The following is a 27,518-nucleotide window of genomic DNA, read 5'->3' as shown; positions in this document are numbered from 1 at the left end:
TTGTGTTTATTAGATACTAAGAAAATTCTGAAATAGAGCTGGTGTTTCTGTGCCCTCTGCCTAAGCTAAAACTGGAGTAGGATGTTAGTTTGATGGAACCATCATCTGCTGTGCCGGTTCCACATTGGAAAGAAAAGTATTTTCTCATTGCTTTATGGTTTTGCTACAGTGTTAGTCTGGAAGCATCACCCTAACTCCCAGGCTCCTTGCTTCTCCAGCAGGGCACAGAAACCACTCAGAAAACAACCTCTGATCTTATTCACCCCTCCTCACAAGGACGCACTTTTGATGAGTTGGGTAGTTTATCAAATGACTTGTACTACTTGGTGTTTTCCTGACCACCACGCGCCAGCTGCAAGTTTCAGCTGTTCCCAAATCATTGTTCAGGAGAAACAGTCCTTATAGAAACTTCCCAGAAACTCTTTTCTTTGCACTCCTCATTCATATCCATATTTGAAGTGTCAATCAGCTGCTTGTTACAAGTTGCCTTGTTGATTCTCTGCAGTAACTTCAAAGACATCTCACCTCCCAAGAATAAACCCCATATTTCAGTCTTTTACTACACCTACTTAGCAAAACCTCTTTGATCTGAACTTACAGCTTTATTTGTGCATCCCATACCAGCTTTTTTTTACTGCTGTTTGTCCTGTAAAAGGATGAGGGGAAACGGCCTCAAGTTGTGCCAGGGTAAGTTTAGGTTGGGTATCACAAAGAACTTCTTTACAGAAAGGGCTGTTAAGCACTGGAATGGGCTGCCCAGGGAGGTGGTTGAGTCACCATCCCTGGATGTGTTTAAAAACCGTCTGGCTGTGGTGCTCAGGGACATGATTGAGCAGAGGACTGTTTGTTAGGGCAGTATGGCCAGGTTGTGGTTGGACTCGATGATCTTTAAGGTCTTTTCCAACCTGAGCAGTTCTACGATTTTATAAGTGAGTGGAAGATCAGCTGTCAGAGTGCTCAGCTCTCTCAAGCATTCAGCTCCTCACTCGGCTGTGGGAAACTGCACCTTGTCAAAGCACAGAGCATCCATACTATCAGCATGACTCAAGTCTCACCATAGAACAGTAGCTCAGTCAATCAGGCAGATAGAAGATCCAAAACAAGGAAGTTATTTTGCTGGGAGCAATAACTTTTATGTTAATTTTTCATTTTGAAATCTAATGATTTTTGCCTGTTTGCATTTCGTCAACAAACTGCCTGTTCTTTCCACAAGACTAACATGGCTAATTCCATACTATACAGACCTGCACAGTCCGTGCTTCCTTTTCTCCAAGTAATCACAGCCTAAGCGAGGTGAATTTTAGAAATATATATTATATCTATTAGGTCAGATCAGACATTTGGCATGAGAGGAACAACTCAACAGAAGTCAAACGTCAGCTGGATGAGAGAAAGAGCCTATATCAGTGTTCACAAACATCTGCCTCTGGCATCTGATGAGAGACTGCAATTGGCAACTCAACGATCGTGCCCAATGGCTGAGCCAGAGAACTGGATCCCCAAAAGTGTGCTATGCATTTTTTTCTTGATTTACTTCAACTTTATAATTACTTATGAAGACTCAAATTAGCCAAGTGTAAGCCTTATCTATATTTTTGTCATCCATGAAACACAAAGGACACATTCATAAACATATAGTCCTAAAACATGTGGGGGAATTCTTATCACATGCTTAACCCAGAAACCACACATGGCCCAAAGATAAAATATAATACAAACAATGCCTCTAAGACCTAGTTATGCATATGAGAGCTTTAAAACATGGTGATGAAACATAAGGTGCCAGTCAGTCGTACAATATCAAACCTGCTAAGGCTCGTAATTTCAAATAGAACCATTCAGGATTAGCTTTGCATTACAACCAAATCTGTCCTTAACAGAAAAATGAACAATTCTATAATTCAGTCCACTCTGTGAGGCTTAGCTTCAGCTTTTCCATACAGTGCTTCATCCTCGAGGTAGATACTACTCAGAACTGATGACATGCTGTCTATAACGTACATTAAATTCAGCATCCATTAACCAAGAAACTAATTTGAGAGCTGTCTGCTTATGCAACTGTTACAAAGGCACTTTGTAATACAGGGTAAAGTTTCCTACTGGAAAGATCACAAAAGGTATGAAAGGAGAAATACTGATACAAGTTCATCTAATCAAACCCATTTGAACAGACACTTTTCCCCAGCATTCACAGGGAATGGATTCCTATGGAAGCCTCTAACAAGACAAGTTAGCTCCGGCACACGAAGAAGAAACTTCAGAGCCACATGTTCCCACCTACTGACAGAACAGCCGGGTCTGCCCACTGAGCAAAACTCCCAGAAGTGACAGAAGCAAACTGCCCATGGGCAAAGACTACAGTAACAGCAAAGGACTCACTACAAGGGGCAAAAAGCAAACTAGAACAAAACCAGAAGACCTTGTACATTATGTGCTTCCCCCCCTCCACCAATGGAGTACCAACTAAACTGGTACTGCAACTGAAGCCGACGTGTTGTGTCCTCCTCTCCCAGTCATTCAAGTTTTCTTTCTTCACTGCGTAAAAAAAACGAACGGAGGGGACAGCAAAGTGCATTATAAAGGTATCCTAAATTCCATAACACCAGATAATGTTTGGTATGAATGCACACTGGTCTGTACAAGCAGCACATACACACACACACAAAAAGAACAAAAAGCATTAAGTTTTAGTGGAAAAAAAGAGTTCATAACGCCACATACAACTTAACTGTGAAGGCACGTAGCCACAGCAAGGCATCCTTTTCCTCTAGAAATGCCAAACTTCTTCCTACACCAAAAATTCTCATAAGACATCTTAGCAGCACAAAAACACCTGCAGCTGCAAGGCTGCCTGCCTCTAGGAGAACCAGCAGCCCAGCAACAGCTCTGTGCTGCAAACAAAACAGCTACACAGGATGTTTTATGCTGAGAAGGAGCAATTTCTCACCAGGACTCCTCAGTTTTGTTTTTTACATTGCAAAACACATTTTCAAACAGAACACATCTCAGCATAAATTGCAGTGTATGAATATCAATGCAATGGCTGTTATGTCATCCAGCCTTTCCCCAGCATACAGACTACTTTAATTTTTTGGCTTCTTAGACTATTATCAGAAAAGGTAGCTTCCCATTCAAATTGCAAATGATAACAAGCTGAAATGTGCTGCATGTTTTTGTTTGGGAATGTACAGCAAACGCATCTTAATCCACTTCTATCTAGTCCATGGAGAGAACTTGTTTTCTCAGTGCTGACTCCATTTGATGCTTTTGAGGTCAATTCCGTCCTGCACCATTTCCCAAAGAGGACTGTAAAGAAGAAAGAAAAAAAATGAGTGCTATCTAAAATGCAAAGAACAACGTCAGCAACAATAACCAAACAGGCGACATCATCAACTACATGACAAATTCAGGAGCATCTGCCCTGCCCTGCTGGAGGTCAGTGAACTTCACACCATAAATCTCCAGTGTTGTACTCAGACAAAAAGCAAAAGGGAGAAAGCAGGTGCTCATCTCCTGCTCCCACTTTAGGCACAAAGTACACGTTTCTTAGAGGCCAAGCCCTGACATTTCACACTGCCCAGATAAGTCGAAGATCTTTCAGTTTCCCCAGAAGGAAATGAAGTGCATACATACATGCAGTAATACTACACCTGGCTTATAAACTTTGAGTTGCCACGTTCCATGCTTGCTCTACTCACAGTACTTACTCGTATGGATAGGCTCTGGGAAATGGTTTCTTGACAGGTTTGTTTTCTTAAACATTTTTCACTACAGTTACGATCAAGCCTACCGCACACTCTAGCAACACTGCTTCTTTGCGTGCAGAGATACCAGCAGGTTTTTATAGCAGACATCTTTCAATTAAATCTAGTTCCACAAATGATTACCATACCTAAGAGGTCTCTAAATTCCACAAAAAGATGGCTCACCTCATTTCCCTCAGCCTCTTAACATGCTGTATGCATTTCTGCACTGTATAATCTATTTCTTCCTCGGTAGTGAAACGACCAATGCCGAATCTAAAACAAAGGAAGAGCATTACTAACTGGAACGGTGTGCATGTGGATGAGTGAAACAAACTCACCATGAATTTTCAGAAAAGAAACATATCTGGAAAATCACTTCACACACCTGATAGAGGAATGAGCCAAGTCTTCATCTGCTCCAATTGCCCGCAAAACATATGAAGGCTCCAGAGAAGCTGATGTGCAAGCACTAGGGAAAGGGAAGAAAGGCCAATCTCACGCTTAAATTCACATGCGGATGCTACACTTCACTATCTCCAACACAGAACAGGTCACTTACACATCTAATATTATTAACCTTTACAACAAGGTTCCTCACCCACTTGGAAATAACTAGTGAACACAAGGAGACAGGAGCAAGGGGAGTAGCAGTTCTGCTCCTAAAGAATGACAGGAGCAGACGTGACATGGAAATGAAGGGTAAGTCAGGAGCAGGAGAAAAGAAGAGAATGCATAGATAACACTGTGTATTAATACAGTACCAAACAGAAGCAGCAGTACTGCAGCCCAAGAGGCAGCTGAAGTAGAAACTGTGTATAGAAGATAAAAGAGCCAAGGAAGAACTACCCAGGGAAAGCAACACATCAATAGGAACATTAAAAAGAGAAAGATTTCTCAAGTTGCTGCCTGGCCACATTACGAAGCAATAAAGAACAGGCACAGAGGAATCTGCAGCAAGATGGCCCAGCAATGGTAGTGAGGACACAGAACCTCCGTCCTCGAGCAGGAGGCAAAACTGGCTACGTGGTGTTACTCAATTTAAACAGGCAGCAACTTGCAGCACAAACCATACTGCTGCTTAAAACAAGTGCATGAAGCAGAGACTCAGAACAGATCTTCATGTTAAAGGAGACTGCAAAGGCCAGCACAGGTGAAGACTTGTTCTCCTTGTTCGCAATACCAACGTATTTCAAATTAAGACATGCACTTCTGACTTTGTTCTCAGGCGTGAGAAAAGGAAAGCACTTCATTAACTTCACTGTAAGCATGAAGCTGGTGTTCATAGCAGAAATGTTGCTCCTGTAGAGTGAATACAGCTCTCTAAGAGTGCAATGAGTTTCCTTTCTGCTTTTACATTAAATACAGACTCTCTTAACTAAGGTAAATTCAGATATCAGTCCAGCCTCACTGGATACTCGTCATGATCTACCACACGTGTGAAACGCTGCTGAAGGACAGAAGCCCAATGGTGGCAGCCTTTAGAACGAATGTCACAGCCAGTTACGATTTAAGTCCACTCAGACAACACAAAACAGGTCTGCAAAGCCGGCAGGTGGGAATTTCTGCTTTTTTTGCTTTCAGGATGAGTAAATTTGACCTTCAGTAGAAACGTGTCGCTTCACAAAAACACCATCCCAGAATGCAGCCAATGCCAGGCTGACTCACCAACTCAGCAGATACCAGGCACAGAGCAGATCCCTCCTTACTTTGTAAGCCTATTAGCAGACGTTATTTTCTCTCCAAAATATGCTGCTCCCCTTCTCACACATCCCACCTACCTTCCTGAAGACAGAGCCACATCTTTCAGTGCCATGAGAAGACTCTCCCCTTCCACATATGCAAAAGATAAATTGACACATCCTACAAAAAATAAATGAAAGAAGAACTTCCATCAAATGAAATGCACAAGAAACCCCACGCCACGCGGCAGCACTCACACCATGGTTAACTACCGTGCATCACTCAGCCATGCCCATTAACACCAAGGAGTTAAGATGTTTCTAGCAGGGTCAGGGTTCTTCTAGCACTACCTGGGTAACGATGCTCTCTGTCTCCATTCATAACCACATCAGGAACTTCACTCATTATTTTCGTAACAAGCCGTTCTGCCAGTTGTGAGATTCGCTTATGGTCATACTGGCAAAGAAACCAAGAAAGAGATCAAAGTAAGGAACAGCGCTCATGGGAGCTCACTGAACCAGCTGTACAAGGACTGAAGTAGATGAGTGCGGTTATATCACAACTGAACCTTAACAAGGGAACTTTAAAGCTCTTAATTCTATCGACTCTTAAAAAAGAGAACTGCCGGGTTTTTTTGAAGGCTATTTCAAGCCTTCAAAACGTTACAAATCATTCAGAAACATCCATCTACAAACAAACAGCTCCACAGAAGTGCCAAGTTTTTGTACTTCAATACGAGCCAGGCACACGACATTAAATGACTTGTCTTGCAACACAACCAAGGGCAGCTTTATGGTAGAAGTGTCCCTTGCTTGCCCAGGAGCTTTCAAAGTGCATTACATAAAACATGGACTCACAGCGAGTCACCACATGATGGCAGAGTTGTGAACTCAACCATCAAGTGACTTTACAACATGTAGCCTCCACAATGAGCTGTGTCTCACTCTAGACTAAAAACGATGTCACTTGCCCTAAAAAAGCAGTCAGGTATCAGCTCCAGTGCTCAGAAATGGACAGACGCACACACCTGATTCATCCTTGCTTACAATAGCCCGGTCACATTCTCCAAAAAAACCTTTAAAAGGAAACAACCTTTCTAATATGTTTTCTTTTTAAATGCCAGAATTCTGACAGAGCAGAAAAAGACTCCAAACGTGAGGCTCCTGCAGCACCGAGGCTCCGAGGGCTCTTCAGCTTCCAACAAGGCTTCGGTAACCACAGGATCCCTGCCTGCCTCATAGGAAGCACCTCCACTCATGTGTCCCACAAGCAGCACATACAGAACCAGCAAATAGAACGTTCCGATCAAGAACAAAACAACAACCCACCATCTACTACCACTTTCTGGCACCCGGGTCAGACATGCTCTCCCACGTACCTCCATCTCTTGTTGTGCCACCTCACACGCAGCCCCCAGGCCCACAGCCAGCGGTGTGGGCACGGTCCCCGATCGCAGCCCTCTCTCCTGGCCTCCCCCGCTCTGCAGGGGTTCCAGCCGCACACGTGGCCGCCGGCGAACATAGATGGCACCGACCCCTGGAGAACAAGGAGACAGCTGGATGCATGCAGCATGCGTCCACAGTTCTGCCATTATGCAAAGGGACTCCGAGATTGGGAAGCATTTGTTTCCCCAGAAAACATGTACTTGGACACCTCAATGGAGAAAAACGTGTTGAACGCAGACAGAAGCACAGTGCTTTCCAGAAAGTTCCCCTCTACCATCCATACAGCTCTACAGCTGCACTCCCAGAGCTTCTGGCACTGGAGGAGCTCAGTTTCTCCCAGAACACTCCAGCACCGGAGGGCTCTGTACTGCCCAAACTTCTGACAACCCCTGAGGAGATGAAATTCAGCCCTTTGCTCCTTCTGTGCACAGATTCATTGAGGTGTCCACACTGCTTTCTACCTCAACGCTGCAGAACCCCTTTCCCTGGATTAGCAGGTCACCCACAAATCCCACAGGGGGAGCCTCAGCCTTTGGACTTTTGTTTCTGAATACCCTACAGAACACAGCAAAGCTGACTTCTGCCTCTGTGTATCCTGTGTCACAAACTACACGGACTGCAACAGTGACTGGGAGTCAGCCACAAAACCCATAGCTGGATTTTAAACCCCACAGTGCAGAGATGTACAAAGAGGGATGAGTGGGAAGAAGCCGCTGGGAGTAGAAGACAACCAAAATCACTGACTTTAAAGTTTCCACTTACCTTTTGATTTCCATGGTGCAATTAACACTTGGACCTAAACTTAACCCCACAACTCTGTGGTACTTCAACCACTGCAGCATAAAAGCTGCTTCATACCCTTTGGATGACCCCCAAAGAGCCGCTCATCCTAACACTACCATCATTACAAGGCACCATTTCTTCCTTCGGTGAAGCCAGCTCACAACCCATAAGCACTGAGAAAGACCCAGCAGCGCTGCCCGACCCACTGAAAGTCAGCCCTTACCAGGTTGAAAACAAACCACTACAGTTGAAGTAATGGCAGTATTCACCAGGACAGACAGGCCTGACTTTCTGCCTTGTGCAGTTATTTGTTTTTCGTGCTTGCCTTAAGAACTCTTCAGAAAAACACTTCAATGAGTACCTTTGGGCCCATAAATTTTATGGCCACTGATGCTCATTAGGTCAATCTTCAAGTCATTGACATCCACAGGGATTTTACCAACTGCTTGTGCAGCATCCGTGTGGAAGAAAACCTTACGTGCGCGGCAGATCTCACCTGGAACACAATAAACAAAAGCAGGAAGAAAAACACGATCCCACCTAATTGTTATGATCCCGATGATTCCAACAACGAATCTAACGCAGCCGTGTTCAATGGGGACCGGTCCCGAGGTGACAAAGGAAGAAATGCACCCTGTCACATCTCCTACAGTACAGGCACATGCCTACAGCTGTCCAGGAGCCATCCTACTGCGGGGCAGTCCCAGGCAGGGCACAGCGTGGGGCTATGGGGAGTTCCTGCAGCTGAAAGTTAAAAGGTCTTCCACTGCTCAGGAGTGGGAGGGTTTTCGAACTCACACCTGCCAAGGCACGGCCCTGTTTAACTACAGATGGCCGAAAGGGACACCCAAACTTCTGCACAGCTGGACAAAATGTTCTTACTTTTCTTCCCAACATCTCTCTAATATAAGTTCTCTCATGCTTATTCTTGCCAAGAGCAAGTGGCATTAAAAACTCCACTGCCCCAGTACATCTTACAGCACTGGGTTCCATGCCCAGAGCATAAGCATAATTAGCAGCATCTCAACTCACTCAAGTTTACTACCAACTTTTGTTTTGCATTCAGAGCTCAAATACACCACGGGACGAGGAGATAAACAACAACTCATCCTCCACAGAACCCGTATCTCACACAAACACATCCCACATCCCTCTGGGCAACACGCTTGGCATTACCTTGCCAGCACAGAAAGAAAAAAACAACAGAAAAAGCATCATCTAAGCAAGAGGAAAAACAGCTGCTGGGCAAGATAAGCTGCCTGCCACAGCCTGGGAAAACAGCACCTTCCAGAACCATGCAGGGCACAGGCCTGAGCCTAAAAACCATATACAAACTTAAACATCTTTAAAGTACATCTTGAGTACGGGGCAGGAGGACGTTCTGGGGTCACCATCACAGAACTGCTGGCACACAACCACAGTGGGATCCCAAGAGCTACACAGGTACATTACTGCATCACATCTAACATTTTACACGAGTGTGTTTCTGTAGCAGTCGACTACAAGTTTATTACATCTAACAGCCCAAAGTGCCAGCAGGAGGCACTGGAAGCAGCCGCCTACTTACCAATGTCACCAATTGGCTGCTTCACTCCTATTTCGTTGTTCACGGCCATCACAGAAACCAAGCTCGTGTCTGGCTGGAACGCGGCCTCCAGCTCCTGGTGAACATTCATGCAGACAGAAGTTGTGATTCAAAGCAGAAAATTCTTGACGCACACAATTTGTCAGCAAGCCTCAGCCCCGGCCCCCTGCCTAACACCAGCAGCAGCGACCAGGATGTGACAAGCACGTTACCCCTTTGAGCACAGAATGCCAGCAGGAAGCAGCTCAGTTGCATTTCTGCACATCCCACTACGCACTGTGCCGCCCAACACCGTCAAGAGAGCAAAGGCTTTCGCTGCGAGTCTCACACACTGCCATGAACTATTTTTCCAATGAATTAAACTCCCAGGAGCCAGGGTAGCCCACATCTAGGCAAAGCGAGGCTGGCTGCAAAGCAATTGCCCCATAAGCACAAAAGCATCACGCAAAGGTGGAGTGTGCCAGCAAATTTCTCCATGAATGTCATTAGCCCTTCCCCGCCTGCTGGCCTGATCCATCCCTCCACCACGCACACATACAGACACCAACTCTCTGGGCCTAGACATGAAGCCAGCGCTATCTATTTACAGAACACAACCAAGGAAATCAGCACGCAGAACTTCTCAGTCTCAGGACTGTGGCCATCACGCCCAGAAGGGTCAGTACAGAAACCAGAAGGGAGCACAGCAGCGCCGTGCCTGCTGCCTCGAGCGGCTCCGGGCAGGAAACTCACCACCAACTCCTGCACCAAATCCAGCTGCAGCCCCACCATGGGTCTCCACAGGTACACAACAGCTCTGCCTGCACAGAGGAGCCGGCAGCAGCTGTGATGAGAGATGGGCTCTGACAGACAAGTCTGGGGCACCAGACAGAACAGAAAATCCTTCTCCAAATGTGACAGACTGGACTGTGACTCTCCTGCTACAGCGCGATATTTATCATCCTTTCCCTCTGCATTACTCAGAGGACCTGAGGTGCTCTTCAGCACCGGCCCCAAGCACAAACCTCTTCTACCTTCACCACCTTCCTGCCCCTCCATGACTCACCTTCAAATCGATCAGCCCATTTTTTTGGACGGGGAGGTAGGTGATCCGGAAACCTTCAGCCTCCAAGGAGCGGCAGGAATCCAACACACACTTGTGCTCCGTCTGCGTGGTAATGATGTGCTTCTTCCTGGCCTTATAGAACCTCGCAACACCCTGCCGGGCACAGCGCATGCACAGGAAAGTGGCCGTTAGGTCCCCCAGGAGAGCAAGCCTTGTGTAAGGTGCTCAGAACCAAGAAGAAAATGGTGGGACGGTTAAGGTGAAGGTAACGAGCCCTCGAAGGGGCACAGAGTTCCTAACTGGACTGTTGTAACACGGTACGGGTCGGCGCAGCCCTTTTACCTTAATGGCCATGTTATTGGACTCCGTAGCCCCGCTGGTGAAAATGATTTCCCTGGGATCCGCTCCTATCAGATCCGCGACTTGCTGTTGAAAAACAAGCGCAGATTTGAGGCGATGCGACAAAACGCGCCGAATTCAGCACCGCAAAACGCCGCCTTCGGGATCGCGCGGCAGATCGCTCAAGGATCGCGGGCGGCTCGTTCCGGCCGGCAGCCGCCGCCGCCACCTCCCCGCAGCGCGGCACGCGCCCCCCGCCGGCCCGGCCCGCACTCACCCGCCGGGCGCGCTCGGTGGCGGCCTCGCTCTCCCATCCGTAGGCGTGCGTGCGGGAGTGCGGGTTCCCGTAGCAGGCGGTCAGGTAGGGCAGCATGCGGTCCAGCACCCGCGGGTCCTGCGGGCACACGCAGCGCTCAGAGCCGCTCCCCCGACCCGCGGCCCGCGGCCTCCTCCCCCAGCGGCGGCCGGGAGGGGCGGGCGGTCGGGGAGCCGGGCACGCACCAGCGGGGTGGTGGCCTGCACGTCCAGGTACAGCGGCCGCAGAACGCCGTCTCCATCGCCGCGCGGCCCTGCGGAGAGAGCGAGCAGGGTGAGGAGGCCGCCGGCGCCGTCCCGGCCCGCCCGCGGCGGACCCCGCCCGTACCCGCTCCGGCCGTACCCGCTGCATCCGCCTCGGTTCCCGTTCGCGGCGCCGCCGCCGAGAGCCGCCGCGGGGAGGGACGAACCGGCCACGGGGCCGCCAGACTGCGCCACAGCCGCTGCATGGCCGCAACGACGGACGGACGCCGCGCCGCTCCGCCCCTTCCGCCCGCACCGGAAGCGGAGGCCGAGGCGGCGGTGTGTGCGTGTGTGTGTTGCAGATGCCCGTGACCGTGGGCCCGTACGGGCAGTCGCAGCCCAGCTGCTTCGACAGAGTGAAGATGGGCTTCGTGATGGGCTTCGCCGTGGGCATGGCCGCGGGAGCGCTGTTCGGAACCTTCTCGTGCCTCAGGTCGGCGGGGACGGGACGGGCGGGGGGGCCGCGGGGTGATGCGGGACAGACGAGGGGGTCCGGCCTCAGAGAGACCGCGGGGCATTGCGGGGCGTTGTATTGCGGGGCGTTGTATTGCCGGGCGTTGTATTGCGGGGCGCCTCGATGTTGGCTCGGTGATGGAGCGCGGCGGTCGTTGGGTCTCCCGAAGAGGAGCGAAGTTCCCCGCAGTTGTTGTGCTGCTGCGCTCGGATCCCCGCACATCGCACCGCGCTCCGCCGAACCGCCCCGTGCGCCCCTGCGGGAAGTGCGCGGCTGCGGGCGGTGCGGAGGGAGCGGAGCCGCGTTTCTGTGCTGCGCCGCGCTGTGAGATCCCTCCGGCTGCGCTGCGGGCACTGAGAGCCGCGCAGCAGCGGAGCCGTGTGAGAAGGAAGGAGCGTTTCGCTTCAGCCCAACCCTACGTGAACACGGAGCGCAGGACAGGAGCGTGTCTGAAGGCTGCCGGGCCTTTGGAGCTTTCCTCACACTGCAAATACAGCAGCACAGTGCAGAGGACGTTCATTCACAACGTGGTTTATGGCACGATGGTATCACACAAGCTGCGCTGGAGGGGCTGTCGGTACAGCAGCTCAGACTCCTTTATTCCCTCCATTCAGATCGCTGGCAGTGCCGATTCCCCCTCTTAAAGCTGTGGGGCAGTTGGAGATGCTGCCGTGTGCTCCCTGTGAGCCGGTCCCACAGCTGGCAGCACACCTGTGTGTGGAGCTGAGGCACAACCCCCCCCTGTGGCCCCCCTGAGCTGAGCACAGCCCTGCAGCACCGAGCAGTGCCTGGTTCAGGTCATGGCTGCTGGCAGAGCCGGAGGGCATCGCTTCACACCCAGCATGCAGGACAGAGAATGCATTTGGGCTCCCCCGCGGCCGTTTGCTGGCTGCACCTGTTGGTTCCTGCTGTGTTTGTCTGCATCCGGCTTCAGCTTTGGTGTAATTTTCACCTTTTTCTTTGTCTCAGGATCGGGATGAGAGGACGAGAGCTGATGGGCGGCGTTGGCAAAACGATGATGCAGAGCGGGGGGACGTTCGGGACGTTCATGGCCATAGGAATGGGGATCCGCTGCTGAGCTGGAGCTTGGGCTCCTGATCCAAAGCGCGCCCGCCCAGCCACCCCATGTACCATAATAAAGTCTTTAGATACTGGAACAGAGTGGTTTTGTGACCTCGTGCCACACTTCCCTCTTCACATAGATGTCGTCTTCATGGGCTTTCTGCTTTCCTCACCTCCTACTCCATAACAATGAGAATTCAGGCCCGCTGCACTCTTTACTGGAGTTTCTCCAGCAGTGGACGCTTTTCCCTCTGCTGCTCGTGCAGCTCACGTTGCTGATGCCACCATTCCACTTCACTGATGCACTGCAGGAGGCCAGGAGCTCTTTTGTGGTTAATCCAGATCAGCCACCGCATTTCCCTTGTACTGCAGTAATAGCTGACGTCGGCCCCGTTTTTGGGCTCTAAGTGACACAATCACCCGAACTCCTCGTGGAAATTCCATGCAGGGCACAAAGGAACCCGCCCTGGGCACGGCGCAACCCCTGGTCCAGCCCCAGGGAAGGACAGAGCCAAGGTGCTCCTGCACCTGTAACCATAGGCTGCTTTCATTCCCTTGGCAAGGGAAGGTGCATTACGTCTAAGCAAGCTGTGCTGCCGGACCTGACTGCACTGCACCAGCACAGCCCCCCCTGCTCTTCCTGCACAGCTCCCATAAGGTGTCAAAGCTTTGCAAAGTGAAGCAGGGCGCCGCAGCCCACCGCGCTGCCTGGGGTAGCACAGCCCAGCTCTGACACGTTCAGCTCAGCGTCGCCATTTCCAGTTCTCTGCCTTTCGAAGGGAGCCTTACCTTTGTCCCGTTGTGCTGAAGGACAGCGGTTGGCCTCATGGGGGCAGCTGTGTCAGCAGAGCCCGGCCCAGCACCCACACGGCATTATGCAGCACCAGCGCTGTCTCCCAGTGGGTGCCTCCCAGTTCGCACGAGATGCGGCTCCGCGCTGCAGATGTGCTGGAACAGCTCGAGTTTTCCCCTAACCAATTAACACCAGCAGCTAAAAACAACAAGTCCAGCAGAAGCTGAGCCACTCCGGGTGGCCGCCTTCCGCTGCCGTGCGCTCCCAGGACACCCCTCGGCCCCTCCCTTCACATTCCGTTTACCTCCCCCGGTCACAAACCCTCACAGCCCCATGGAGGCCGCTGCCCCCCCCCCCCAAAGCCGCAGAGCCCGCAGCCCAGGGCCGGGATCCGGGCAGCCCCGCCCCACTGTCAGCTTTCAGGGTGGGCCCCGCTCTGCCCGCCCCGCGGCCGCCCTTAACCAGGGGCTGAACACCAGCAGGGCGCACGGAAATGGCAGCAGCACGACCCGAACGCCAACGGGCTGAGCCGGAGGGAACGGCGCCTTCAGCACCGCTACAGCCACGCAAGGAGCGGAGAAAGGAAGCTCCGTGAAGGCCTTTTTAAGAGAATTTTATTTGAGTGGTTCTTACAAAGATTGTTGCAATATGAAAGTCTTTGTTTGATAGAAATATCAAGCTGTCTTGTCAAACACACTGAAGTAACCCAAAAATATATTTCAGAGCTCACAGAGCTTAAAAAGAGCAAAGATTATATGCAACCACAACAAAACGTGTTTCTGTATTTCCTCCTCATCTTCAGACTCCGCTGCACCCTGCACCCACTGCCCGCAGCACCCTGCCCGGAAATGCAGAGCTGGTTTTGTTTGGAAACGCAGACACACCTCACACAGTATTTACAAAGAAACTTTTACAGATAACATTAACCAAAGTTACCATCGAGAAACAAAAGCCTTCAGTCCTTCTAGAGCCCGGCCGACCGCTCAGCACAGCGCAGCGCCGGGCGCCCTTTCAGTTCCCATCTACACACAGCACTAAATTCACCCCTCCGGTCTCTCGCTCCGATCTCAAGCTGGAGCAGATCGCCCCCGTTTAGTGAAATGTCAATTGTAGTCGCTGCGTTAAAACAAAGGCTGGTGGGACACGACTGCCGGCCCGCCCGCCCTCACAGAGTTTGTTTTCTATGAGCTACTCCTCGGTTCCTACAGATCACCTCTTAGTAAATGTACAAGAATTACAAGGCAGAACAAGAAGTCAACAGCTTCGTATACAGTGGAAATGCTAGTCAGGGAGAATGAACACACTGCATTTCTGCGTACTTCATTTTATTTAAAGGTAGCAGGAAGTGTACACAAAATGACATTAAATCCTTTCCTTTTATCTAAATAAAAGATAACTCAATCTTCCTCCAAAAAATAACTATGTACAAAACTGGCTAAATCCATCTTCATCGCCGCACGGGGACCAGCAGCTGGGTTGCAGTCATGGAGTCCGGGAAGAGGCTGTGGTACGTTGGGAGGGGGACGTACGCCGCTGTGATCATCTTACCTGAACGGGGGATTCAAACACACCCGGGTCAGTTTCCGCCCAGCTCGGCCATCAACAAACAAATGCACATTTCCGCAACAAAACGCATCTTCTCACCTGCAAACCATCTCCCATGCAATGCGTTCACAGCCGCGATGGCGGCAGCGATGGAAGGACATTTCACATACACGTTGCCCTGCAATACAAAGCGTTACACACCGTTACATTTCCTGCAGGCGCCTCCTCTGCGTGGCTCTCATGGAAGCAGCTTCCCGGAGCTCCCAGCAGCACCTCAGTGAGCGCAGCCAGCCGCACAGCATCGCGCTAACAGGGCCTGCAGCAACACTCACCTTCTGGATAAGATTCAGCAACCCAGCCCAAATGTAAGCTTGATGTATGGAAGCAGCAAGTATTGCTTACTTGCTCCTGATGCTGCCTGAAGTGTAATCTAACACTTGTCCAGGTGAAACAGAAGCACAAGGAGCGTGGCTGCTTTTCTGCACTGCCATCAGAGAGAAGCACAGAGCAGCCCTGCTGAGCAGGTACCAGTGGGTGAAAAGCTTAACGTGACCCTGCAGCGTGTGCCTGCAGCCTGGACAGCCGAGGGTACCCTGGGCTGCAACTGAAAGGGGGGCAGCAGGGCAGGGCAGGCACTGCCCCCCTCCTACTCTGCCCTCACGAAGCCCCATCCACATACTGCATCCAGCCCCGGGTCCCAACACAGGAAGGATGGGAATCCAAAGGAGGCCACAAAGCTGCTCAGAGGGCTGGAGCAGCTCTGCTATGCAGGCTGAAGGAGCTGCAGGTGCTCAGCCTGGAGAAGAGAGGGCTGCAGGGAGACCTCAGTGTGGCCTTCAGTATTTAAGGGAAGATCATAAAGTGGAGGGAAATCAACTTTTTACATGAGTAAGTGATAGAATGAGGGGAAGTAGCTCCAAAATTAAGGAGGAAGGTTTAGATTAGATGTCAGAGGGAAGTTTTGCACTGAGAGGGTGGTGAGGGGCTGGCACAGGCTGTCCAGAGATGCTGTGCATTGCCCTGTCCTGGAGGTGCCCAAGGCCCAGCTGGATGCGGCCCTGGACAATCTGAGCTGGTTCTTGATGTAGGGGCTGGCAGCTCTGCCTGCAGCAGGGGGCTGGGAATGGTGACCCTTGAGTGCCTTCCATCCCAAGCTGTTCTAGGATTCTGTAAGAGCCTGAAAACCTCCACCCCCTGCACCAGATGCACACGCTTACAGCTTCATTTTCAAATGGACAGTGTGGGAACTCTGTGCCCAGGGATATTAAGGACATCCAGCACTTCAGAGAAGGCTGATGCCCCAAGGAGCCCACGATGCTCACTAATGTGAGTGGATGAGGAAATTTATCTTTGCCACAGACAAGTGTTGTTTTCTATTTGGAAACTAAGCCAGACCGTAGCAAAGTACTGCAATACTCGCATTCAAAAAACAACAGCACATACACAAGCCCACAATAACGTGTGTGCCTTGTTATGGCTACACGCTTACACAAAATACTACCAGTAGTTCCTGAATCACATTATAATCAAAGTGAACAGCTTTGGGAGAAGCATATATCACTAGAAGGAGCACAGCCTTCCCTTTAGCAGCCCTCTCCAGCCTGCACCCTTTTTTCCCATTGTGGTATCATTTTCTCAGGGGCTCTTGCAGGCCATTGGAGGTGGGAATCTGATGTTCATGGGCACTGAGGAGCACACGGCTGCATCCTCTGCCTCCCCTGCACAGACATCCCAGCTGCTTAAACCTCTAAATGGGACACAGCAATGCAAAGCTTTAATTGCCCCGAAACACACCACAGACTTGGAACAGCCAAGAGAAATGGATGCATTCAGTTGGGACAAAGATCTTTTCGCCCACACTGCTACTACAGACAGCCCTCAGAGCCCACAGGTCTGACTGTCTGGAAAAGATCTCCAAAAGGCCAGAGATTGAAGATCAGAAGTGAGGTAATGCAATGAGAATCTAAGCCCACAAAACAGCACAGCTGAAGTCTATGTTCAATGAAAGCATTTTTAAATAGCAGTGGGCATCTCAGATGTGAGCCATCCCTGTGCTGATACCACAAACTGGATTTCACATAACCTAACGAGTGGTTGTATAAGAAATAAAATTACAGCTCCCTTATGAGTTACACAGAGCCAAATTTGCAGCTCCATGCACTCAAAATCAGTGTGCAATGCCAAAAGCTTACAAAATAATAGATATTAAGTCTGTCATAGGACACTGTGCCTATCAGTCATAGAATAATGTGCTACAGGAAAAATTTCCACACCCACCAGCCCAGCAGTTCAACATAATCCTTACCTGGGAGACTAAAAATACTAGGAAAGGCTGCATGCTGTCTCATGTATTAGAAAGCAGCTTATGTCAAATGTAACACCTCCATAACCCACATGGAAGAGTCACAGGTGAAAAGAAACTTCCATAGCAGCAGCTCAATGGTAAATGAAGGTCTGCAGGGCACCAAGTGCACCACCAGGGGCACACACTCCTATCTAAGCAGTAACTGGGGGGGACAGCAGCATAACTTTCAGCCTCTCACCCCCGCAGAGCACTCTGAAGGCTCCACGGCTGGAAATTAGGATGTGACAATGATTGTTTTAAGGCAGTTCTCCAGTTTAAGTTGCAGATTCTATAGAAATGGAGTTTAAAGAGTTCACATCAGCAATTTCTATGCTATGAATACAGGGGAAGAGATGACCAGTCTGGGGATAGCACAGACAAACTGAACATGGAAGAAAACTTCCTCAGCTTTTTTCAATGCAGAAGTTCAAGAATCTCTTGCTCTAAAAGGAATTTATCACCACAAGTAACACTTTGTTATTAAGCCTTCTGCAGCAGGTTCCTCGGATGCAGATACCTGTACTGCCCTCAGCACAATGGCAGACCCACAGCTAACACTGCTGGTGAAGACAACTGCTTCCAAGGGCAAGATGAGGCACGTCTCACTGCAGATCTGAATCTGCTGAAGCACTGCGACCTTTGTGCTCAAACTGAAGTCTGCGTTCTGCAGCAGATGTGGAGAGCAGAAGCCCCTGGCTCTTAGGAATTGCACAGCTGCAGGGAAATGCCAGAAGTAATAGGCTGCCATTCTCCAGCCCACATGCCCACACTATTTTTAACTGTGGAAATCCATAAGAGCAGACCGCAACACCAAAAAAATGTGACAATGACTCAAAATAATAGGAAGCTACATGCTGGAACAACTGCTAAGCACCTGCAGGGCATTTCGATTCAGATTAGGACAAAGAAAAAAGAGTTTTTGTAATGTTCCCTCTATACAGAACAAAGCAACACAACTCCCGCAGCCGGTTCAGCCAGGCATACCTGAGCTGAGTTTTTGTCTACGTAAATGTGGATAACTCCGCCATGTTTGTTGCATTCCTCAATCACATCATCTTTAATTTCTGTATCCCAGCCAGCTTCTTCTTCACTGCAGGCGGTGGAAGAGGAACAGAACAGAGATGGAAACATTATTACTCACGGTAAAACCCACTGCACAACCAATCCATCATAAAAAGCCCATCCACCCACTGTTCTAATTGGTTTCTCACCCGTCATCAACAAAACCCGAAGTGAAACTGCAGAACATCACTTACGTTTGAGGATTAAACATGTTGGAAAGCTGGAAGCACTGTGTTGCAAGTGGTTGTACAGAAGCAGCTGCAGCCAAAACTGTTTTAATGGGGAAAAAAAACAATCATAAATCTCAGAATTCTCTACACGTGGTCCCAATTTAAACGTGGATCTTCCATCTACTCTCCTAAAAAATCCTTATCTGGCACAAACAGCAACAGTTCTGAGCAGAAAACAGAGGGCAAGGAAGCAGAGCTCTACAATACCTATGATTAAAAATTATCATATTGGAAAAGGTGGGAAAAGAACAGATTAGCTACAATTGATGCCAGATAAGAAGCCCTGCACCCTGACTGCACTGGATCTTCAGTGTAAACATTTCAGTACAAACTACTCCCCACATGGGAGCACTGTGTGCATTCCAGCACTACCCACACCAGTCCCTTCAGCCTGGCACATCCAGCACTGTTCACACAGCAGTGCAGGTGGCAGCAGGGCTGCCCCACACGTCTCCTCACAGGACGTGCCATCAATTCCTGAGAATCCTCGAAACTTGCTCTGAGCAAACGGAATTATCCTTCAAATACATCCAACCTTTCTGCAGAAACACACAGCGCAGGAAATACTGACAAAGCTTCACAGTAGCTCCATACTCTCTCAGTAACCAAACAATTACTGATCTTCTGCTGTTACCAGTCATCACAGTGCATCTTATCAACGTGAGCCCTGTCCTACAGCTGTCCTTTCCACAGGCTGTTCATTTAGATGAAATATAGGCCACTTTCTCCCTACATACATATATAATTAAGGGGGGCAAAGGCAGCAAAGTGAGACTAATTCAGAGACAGCAATCCCAAATTTTTCAGTCTTATCATTTGAGTCTTCTAGGCCCTACCTTCACTGCAGGGGAAAACAAAACCACACCTGAAACCCAACTGCCCCATCCCTGGAGCTCCCCCAGGCCCAGATAGATGGGGCTGTGCATGCAGATGTGATGGGAGCCACGCAGTCCCCTCCCATGCAGCCATTCTGGGACTCAGGGCTACTTCCTAGGCAGCATTCCCAGGGCACAGGTCAGTCAAATACTGAGGAAATGCCACAGAAAAGGCCAAGTATTCAACATGCTTTCTGTTCTTTGTGGCCATCAGTCAGTGTAAAGTACAGTTCCTACAGACATCAGCACAACTTCTCAGGCTGTGGGCAATCTCCATATCAAAAGCATTTCACTTAGAGAAAACATTTGCAGCACATAATGTATTGGTGACAAGTTATATCAAATTCCAGGTTACCTTCATTCTGCTGAGAGAGTCTTGTTTGCAGATCTGAGGAGAAATACACAGAAGTTAATTAGCACATTTGTGAACATTACCACACTCGTGTTGTACCTGCCAGACAGATGGTTTAGCTTGTGCTTTCCTTTAAGGACCTTGCTCCAGAGTTTGGGCCTGCTCTCACTGATCCTAAGAACAAATTTCCCTTGTTTCCAGCTTTTCAGCTGGGATATTCTGCACTTGAAAGATATTCCATAGCCAAATAGGTAAGCAAGAGTATTTCAAAGAGAAACAATACCTTAAAAGGAAAGTGAGACATGACCGACCGTGTCCTTTAGTTTAATACATAGTTCTCACCTTGCCTGTACTGGGCTTCAACTCCTTAAGCATTTTCTTTTCCCCATGAGAAAAAACTGCAATTGCTGCAGGCACTAAAAACTTGCTATCTTAACTGCAAGCATTTAAGCACACAGTTACCCAACTAACGTTCTGCAGGTAGTTACCATATGGATGTCAAAGAAACACGGTGGTATTTCACGTGTTATCTCTTCACAGAAACATCACAATGACAAATTACTTCGGTATTCTTCCATTTCAAAACATTTTCAAGCATTCAGAACATGTAATTTGTCAAGTAAGTGTAACAGCTGTCCCTGTGTGAAGTATCAGGGCCAGAAGAACACAGACTTCCCAATCATTTACAAGGGTATGACTCAAGTACTTGACTCAACATTAGGCTATCAATGAAAAGCTCCAACACCGGAAGTGAACTTCATTCATGTTTCAATGTCTTAATTCTCACCAACTCAGTGAGCAAGGGGATTGCAGTGAGTCACCATCACTACAATTCAATTCTTTAGAAAGCTGTAACGGGGTGATGGACTGTTTAGAAATGAGCTGAAACTGGCTGACATCTGTCTGTGTATTCCTTTTTTCCCCCTCTAAGCCCTCCTCCAGAATCCTGGCAGACCAGCAGGAGGGGAATGACACCAGTATGGGCAGCAGAAGCCCTGAAGACTCAAGGCTTACTCCCAAGGGCCTTCCGTATGACTTCCACAGGAGACTACGCATTGGGAAAGCATGCAAAACACGGGATTAAAAGAAAGCTCTGAAGGCTGAGCTGCATATATATAACATGTTTTCTCATCTGGTTTTTAACAGGAATGAGTGCTCTGCTCCACCGAGTGAGAAATACCATAATGGTAAAAACTGTCCTAGGGCATCTTCCCTACAGAAACCCTTGAGATCCACAAAGTGCCCACATCTATCATCTCAGCATCGGTTCTGGTGGAGAGATGCTGGAACAGGTTGCCCTGTGAAACTGGATGCGCACTTCATGGAGGGGCTCAACGCTGTGAGCAACCTGGTCCGGTAGAGGTGTCCCTGCCTATAGCAGGGGGTTGGAACAAGGTGATCTTCCAACCCAAACCATTCTATGATCCTACAAATAATTACTGAGTTTTTTGGTTTAAAAAAAAGTTTGAATAAGATAAAGGCAAATGAGCACTTTGGTTAGATGAGTACAGACTTCTCCCTTTGCACTTCTGACATCAGCTGAAACCACCAAGCAGAGGCCAGCAGGGACCCTGCAGCCCCATCCCCCTGCGCCCCACGTGACAGCTCCACACAGAGCACTCAGTTCTGGCCAGGGCTCACAGATCTGCTCCATTTACGGAAGGTCGCCTATCAGCGCCTTGTAGCAACAAGTTTTGTGCATTAATTAGCTGCTATTTCAGAAGCATATCCCTTCATCCATAAAAACTTTTATTAACTCCTTGAATATTCTCCCTGCTCAGGACTGAAGAATGAATTTTCCCTCTTCTAAATCCATTCAGTTCTTCACTGTCAATCATGTAAGCTTATTCTTCCTGATGTGCAGCTCTGAACAGTATGCTGACACTGCATTTGTGACACGTCAAGTTAAACTCAGCTACTTGCTGAGTATATTCTGTGTATTACCTGCAACAGGGAGACCAGAATGGCTTTGTACATGCTCAGTACAGATACAGCAGAAATACCCATCTCCGAGCACTGTGTGCCTTAAGAGACATTTTGATATGATTTGTTTCATCCTGAAGCAGAGCCAGCTTTAAGTAAACAAACACCAGCCACACACTTCCCAGTTTTCTCATTCTTTACAACAGCACAGCAGATCAAATCTGCTGAAAAGAAATTTTGTCCCACAAAGTATATGAAGAGTTCTATCGCCTCCTGATTTCTGATTTTCAGACACAATTTTCTTAGAGAACAAGAATAAACAGCTGTAACTGTTCGGCTTCAATTGCTTTTCCTGCTGGAATGTCCTTCATGTCACTAACATCCAAGCTCTCAGGTCCCCCAAGAAGCAACTCTCCAGCTTTCCCACCTCTAGTTTCATTCAGCACATACTGAATGTAGGCAAGCAGTTCTAGCCACCAATTTGTAGAGACACTGAGACACAGCTGCCTCATCACACTGAGGGTTCGTATTCACTCCCTGACTAAATCCGGGTTTTCCAACTCATCACTACTTCTCACTTCCAGACACTGGTCCTGTGTTACGTACTCTACACCTCTACCAATCCCCAGCAGGTGAGTGATGCAGAGCACCCCACACCTCTCATGCTGAGCGCACCTCCGTTTGCTCACCTCACTGTTTTTTTTTGCCATTGTTAATCATGTAATATTTTATGAGATCAGATCAGAAACTGGAATTTGATTCAACAACATCCCATTGTTTCCAGTGTTTATCTGGGGAGAAAAATCCCCCCTTCCTATTAATCAGCTTCTGGACAGATTCCTCCATTTCACATAATATCTACTTCTTAGAAATTTCTTTTGGAAGCCAGTTACATTTCCAAATGATACAAATCAAAAGTTGAGTGAGAATAGCTTCACTACAACTGGATCTATCAAAGCCTTGTTTTGATCACTGACTGTTAATGCTTCCATGCAGTTTTTCTAAAGATCTGCTATTTTTGCCTGTCTTTAGTGTGACTTTTAAATGAACAAAATGAAGTCAGAATAACAGGACTGGCAACCATCCATATCAGGTTCTTCCTCCATCCTTTTCTCAAGTGCAGGCAATTTAGACATGACGTCCAGCTATGTGTTTATTCTATCACAGGTTTAAAGTACTTATTGACAACACTGAACAATGCATCTCTTACTTAGTGTGCTTACTCCTTCACTCATTTGATAGGAGTCTCACTGCCCTGAACTGACAACATGCAGTTCTTCTTTAGATCTTCTTCTGCCTAGAGATGCAATTTTCTTAATCCATACTCCCACTGGACAGGAAGCCCAAGCCATTCCCACTACAGCATTCCCACTACAACCTGAGAAAAGAAGGTTCTTTCGAAACACCTCAAGTATTTTTTCATTCAATCTCAGCCCTGCATCTTTCTTGTTGTCTTCAAGATCTGATAAATCTTCATCTATGCTTTCATTTTAGTCATTTATTTTTACGAAGTCCATCTTAATCCGACTCTTGGTAAGTAATTCTCAGTTTACCATTTACTAAACTAACAGCACTGTCTTCTTTATTACCACATTATCTTTATTATCCTTCTCCTATTCTTCACAGGCTCTGTGCTTATCCTGTATTTCTCTAGAGGCCAGCACCCAGGTAAGTGTGGAGCCCAATTTTAACAGGACTGTTTCTCCTTTCTGTAGAATACAGATCCAATGCAGCATTAGCTGTTTGGAACTGAAGAAGCTTTTTACATCCTGTCTGTTCATATAATCAAGCTACTTAGACCAACTGACTTGGTGTCCTTAATTCTTCAGCCACCACTTTTGAAATCATAAGCCTTATCCTTCCGTTTAAGCTTGAGCAACTCAAGATCACTCAGTCAATGGTCAATTCTATTCTCATCCATAACATCTTCATTACTTACCAAAATGAGTTTTAAATAGCATCCCTTCTTCATGAGTCAGTGAGTGTTTGATGAAGAAATTTGTCGGATATCACATCCAGGAATATCTGGGCCCCACCATTATTACTAGCAATTCTTCTCCAATCTGTATCAGGGAAGTTAAAGTCTCCCACAATGACATAATTCCTGGTAGTAATTTTCTCGAACAAGAGTAAAGAGATCTTTAATCCATAACCAAATCTCACTTTGGGGACAGCTCATGACTTTAAAAAGCTTTATCCTTCTCCAAAGTTACTTGAAATTGCACATAACCACATTACTCCCTTTGCACAATACAAGTGGAACAAACAATGACACTCCTACCACCTCCATTTCTACAATTGCTAAGCATGCACACTATACAAAAAAACTGTTCAACCTTAAAATTCACTCCTTCACAGTTACGTTGTCACACACTAATTCAACGCTATTCCAATGATTTAGATGCCTTGAGAACATTTGGGCCTCCACATTTGACGCAGATGGCTTTTATCATCTGCTTCAGACACAGGAGAGGAAATGACTGCAGTTTCTTTAAAACGTTCTTCTCATCTCTCACCAACTACACTTGCTTCCAAGCAAGGCCGTCACATCACTATCACCAACATTAGAGGTGATCTCATGTTACTGCTGTTCACCTTCCTTCTCCTTCTGGACTAGTTACTCCTCTTCCTTGTCACCGGATCTTTTTCACCTTTTTCTTTATCAATATGAAGAATTTGTTCCTCAATTCACAATCTTCTGCCACTTCTCAGGTCCCTTCCATTCCATGACAAGGGATATACACCATGTATCTTTTTTTCTCTTAAAAACAATCCAGTTTCATGCATTTGCTCTTTTCAGCAATGCACCTGAATTTCAGTAACATGACTCAGGTGTACCTTAGGTCTGAATTCCTTCTGCCACTCTGCAGGAAGACAGAAATCCCCATGCACGTATTCTTTCTTAGTTTCTTGACACTTCTTGCAAATTCCATATATATCTGTGATATCCCTCAAGTCTTTTCTACTGCTACAAAGATATGCCACCCTTTGCTTTAGTATTATTTAAAAACATCTCTTGTAAAAGTTACCTGAAGCCCTCTTGGAACATTTTGGCTCAGACCAGCTATTGAACTACCAGCAGGAGCCATCATATCCTAAGCCTCATACTCAGTCTTTCAAAATAAAGTCTCAGTGATTCTTCCAACAATGCACACAAGCTATAACCATTCCTCAAGCAACACACTGGCACCTTGATGTACAGCATCCACCTCTCTAGGCATGCATCCTATGATCCTAACTACTGCAGTGTCCTCCGTGGAGTACCAGTAACCTTCTTGCTCCTGGTACAGCTGGCTTTTGTTTTGGTTGTTTGCTTTTTTTCAGAAGGGACTCTGTAGAGGGTCAATCCTCTTCCACTTATGAGCCCGCCACTTTTAACAGTCAATATTTACACTGCTGCAGAACATAAATGCTCCCACTTGCAGCAGGAACAGTAAAGAGATGAAGGTTTGAAATGAGGTAAATGAACTACAAAGATTCACCAGAAGCAATGCAATGTGAAGCATATCCATCAAAGCTGACAAATACTGTCACTGTTTATTTGCCCACAGATTTCAGAATTTCCTCAGTCTGTCAAACGTGCTGTAGTAGCCACGTTCCCAATTTAAAAGATCAGAAGATACATTTCAGCACCTTGTCTCAAAATTATCAAGTATGATCAGTATTTTGGGGGTTATCATTTCTTACCTGCCACAGCCCCAAATGCCAATGACCCACTCATCTGCAGAGCCTGCTGTGCAGCTGGAGGAATCTGCAATCCCGTACCTGAGCAGGAAGCACAAACACACCAATTAATTCAAGTTGCATAAAGATACAGAATATTGCAGATTTCCTATTTATCACCATACATACCCTCTGCAAGTCTTGCCATCAACTGAAGGCGACCAGTTGTTCCCAAGTCAATTCCAGTTCGTTCCAACTCATCACTGTCCAAAAATGAGCTAGCACTGGAAGCATCAGTGCGCTCAGTTACATGCCCAACTTTCATTGGCCTGCCAGCCAGCTCAAATCCATTGAGTTGTTCCAAGGCCTTTTTGGCACACTCTGAGTCTGAGAACTGCAGGTGGGAAAAATACACATTCAGAAATCCCACCGATGATATTTAGCAGCATTCACCACACATAACATCCATAGCTACATAAACACAAAAAACACTAAAAATAACAACAGCTGCCAAGCAACCTTAAACGTGATTCATATTTGCTGTTTTAAACAAACACAAGCAAGGCAGAATATTTACATTCTCCTACGCAGAGATATGTATTATTGCTGAAGCTAGACAACATAGATACAGCAGTCAGTGGAAGGCATGGCTGAGGTCATCTCACAGCACTTTCCAAGAGCAACAAACAGTGACTTGAAGAACTTTAACTGTCGTACAATTGTTGCAGACTCCTTGCAGATGATCTGCTTCAGGATGCATGTCAAATTAAAAACACGAGCCTGCTGTCCATGTTAAAACATCATATATTAGCTACGAAGTTAAGTCTGTTTCATTGGACTCCAAGTGACAGAGGCCTCTGCTGAGATGCTTTCATCACAAACTGTTGTGTTCACAAAATTATGTATTCAAGAGCCACAGTGAGAAGAAAGATGTTTTTAACCAAAAGTTTCTGCCTCTGGAATTTAATGTCACAAAAAGAAAATCTCTAATTCCATCATTTTAATGACACTATGAGATAGTCTTTGGAGGTATATTTGACTGCTGAGAATAGCACTGCTCTACAGGTACTGACCACCAGGTACACTATTTCTATCTGTACACATTCATTGTTTAATCATACAGAATTCAAAGGGAAAAAAAAATAGACCACTGCACATCCTGCAATATGACATTTCCAAGCAAGGTCTGAGTAACCTATACTACTTCTCACGTAGTAGCATATATATACACTATACTCAATGTTGCACAAGAGGTCTGGTAATTCCACTCATACCGTAATAAATCCATATCCTTTGGAACGTCCAGTTTCACTATCCATCATCAGCTGAATACTTTCAATCTAAAAATAAGAATAGGTCTGTTTACTATCCAACATTTTGGAACAGAACAAGATATCAAATAACATATGCATGCAGCCCTGCCAAGATACATATATTAATGAGAAACCATGTTTGGTATTTCTGTCCTTCTTGGTTGGAACTTAGTTCTTTATTCTTTCATTAAATAAACATTTACATAGAGGCAGCAAGATATGCACTCTGATACAAGAACAGAAGCAGCCAACGCCAAGGTCATGAAACAACAGTCAGGGCATCCCATACGCTGAGGAAACCCAACTTATACAGAAAAGCAATCTGCATGACTGGCAAGTGGGCTTTAAGAAAAGTGTGCCTCTTTTCAATAATTACTGGTATATCATAATTCCTAAAGTGTTATAGTTATTGAATTTAAACATGAGAAAGTCATCTGTGAACCATGAAATAGTGGATGAAGAGAAAGCAGCGCTAAAGTCAGAAGAACTGGGTAAAAAAAAAAAAAAGCAAGCTTCATTCACAGCTATGGATACATTATGTATACACATACATGTGTACATTATGTATACTGCCAGGCCTCCAAAGAAAACAAGAGAGCAGCCACGGGGATTACAATTTAACCAACTGTTGCAACATTCCAGATTCTGTACAACAGAATTAAAGGGATACACATACCAAAGCTGAACAAAGTAAGGTTACGGAATGTACAAAACTAAGCTA

The 27,518-nt window shown here is 47.2% G+C and overlaps 3 protein-coding genes across 8 annotated transcripts in view; 1 reads left to right on the top strand and 2 right to left on the bottom strand.

The window, feature by feature from the left end:
* Nucleotides 1-1,571: 1,571 nt before the first annotated feature.
* NFS1 (NFS1 cysteine desulfurase) lies at nt 1,572-11,416 on the bottom strand. Its single transcript, XM_072350161.1, has 13 exons — nt 11,282-11,416; nt 11,125-11,192; nt 10,901-11,017; nt 10,627-10,710; nt 10,285-10,437; nt 9,222-9,315; nt 8,016-8,150; nt 6,805-6,962; nt 5,777-5,882; nt 5,525-5,606; nt 4,132-4,215; nt 3,930-4,019; nt 1,572-3,306 (listed from the first exon to the last, which is right to left on the bottom strand). Exons 1-13 carry the CDS (start codon nt 11,385-11,387, stop codon nt 3,243-3,245), a joined length of 1,341 nt encoding a protein of 446 aa, XP_072206262.1. The 5' UTR covers nt 11,388-11,416; the 3' UTR covers nt 1,572-3,242.
* Nucleotide 11,417: 1 nt separating this feature from the next.
* ROMO1 (reactive oxygen species modulator 1) lies at nt 11,418-12,792 on the top strand. The gene is made up of 2 exons (XM_072350162.1): nt 11,418-11,614; nt 12,605-12,792. Exons 1-2 carry the CDS (start codon nt 11,484-11,486, stop codon nt 12,711-12,713), a joined length of 240 nt encoding a protein of 79 aa, XP_072206263.1. The 5' UTR covers nt 11,418-11,483; the 3' UTR covers nt 12,714-12,792.
* A 1,294-nt stretch (nt 12,793-14,086) lies between these two features.
* RBM39 (RNA binding motif protein 39) overlaps nt 14,087-27,518 on the bottom strand; it is a 29,310-nt gene continuing 15,878 nt past the window's right edge. For 4 of the 6 annotated variants that reach the window (XM_072349762.1, XM_072349763.1, XM_072349758.1 and 1 more), the window contains 8 exons: nt 26,759-26,824; nt 25,674-25,878; nt 25,509-25,586; nt 19,902-19,934; nt 18,636-18,711; nt 18,364-18,469; nt 15,135-15,213; nt 14,088-15,038 (listed from right to left, as the gene is read on the bottom strand). In XM_072349762.1, the coding sequence (XP_072205863.1) occupies nt 14,938-15,038; nt 15,135-15,213; nt 18,364-18,469; nt 18,636-18,711; nt 19,902-19,934; nt 25,509-25,586; nt 25,674-25,878; nt 26,759-26,824 (744 nt within the window). In that variant the 3' untranslated portion in view covers nt 14,088-14,937. Of the gene's footprint in view, nt 15,039-15,134; nt 15,214-18,363; nt 18,470-18,635; nt 18,712-19,901; nt 19,935-25,508; nt 25,587-25,673; nt 25,879-26,758; nt 26,825-27,518 lie in introns of all 6 variants that reach the window. The other 2 variants (XM_072349761.1, XM_072349757.1) reach the window with 1 other exon arrangement.

This window comes from Excalfactoria chinensis, chromosome 15 (genome assembly GCF_039878825.1).
Source record: "Excalfactoria chinensis isolate bCotChi1 chromosome 15, bCotChi1.hap2, whole genome shotgun sequence".
NCBI lineage: Eukaryota > Metazoa > Chordata > Aves > Galliformes > Phasianidae > Excalfactoria > Excalfactoria chinensis.
Note: the sequence above shows the minus strand (reverse complement) of the source record. Positions and strands in the feature narration are given on the sequence as shown.

What these genes read in the sequence shown, in the direction of transcription:
- NFS1 (XM_072350161.1), bottom strand. Translation starts at nt 11,387, where the DNA reads ATGCAGCGGCTGTGGCGCAGTCTGGCGGCCCCGTGGCCGGTTCGTCCC. An exon ending in CCAATAACATGGCCATTAAG is followed by an intron (nt 10,438 to 10,626) that starts GTAAAAGGGCTG and finishes TGTGCCCGGCAG; the next exon opens with GGTGTTGCGAGGTTCTATAA. An exon ending in TGGCACAACAAGAGATGGAG is followed by an intron (nt 5,883 to 6,804) that starts GTACGTGGGAGA and finishes TTTCTTTGCCAG; the next exon opens with TATGACCATAAGCGAATCTC.
- ROMO1 (XM_072350162.1), top strand. Translation starts at nt 11,484, where the DNA reads ATGCCCGTGACCGTGGGCCCGTACGGGCAGTCGCAGCCCAGCTGCTTC. An exon ending in GGAACCTTCTCGTGCCTCAG is followed by an intron (nt 11,615 to 12,604) that starts GTCGGCGGGGAC and finishes TCTTTGTCTCAG; the next exon opens with GATCGGGATGAGAGGACGAG.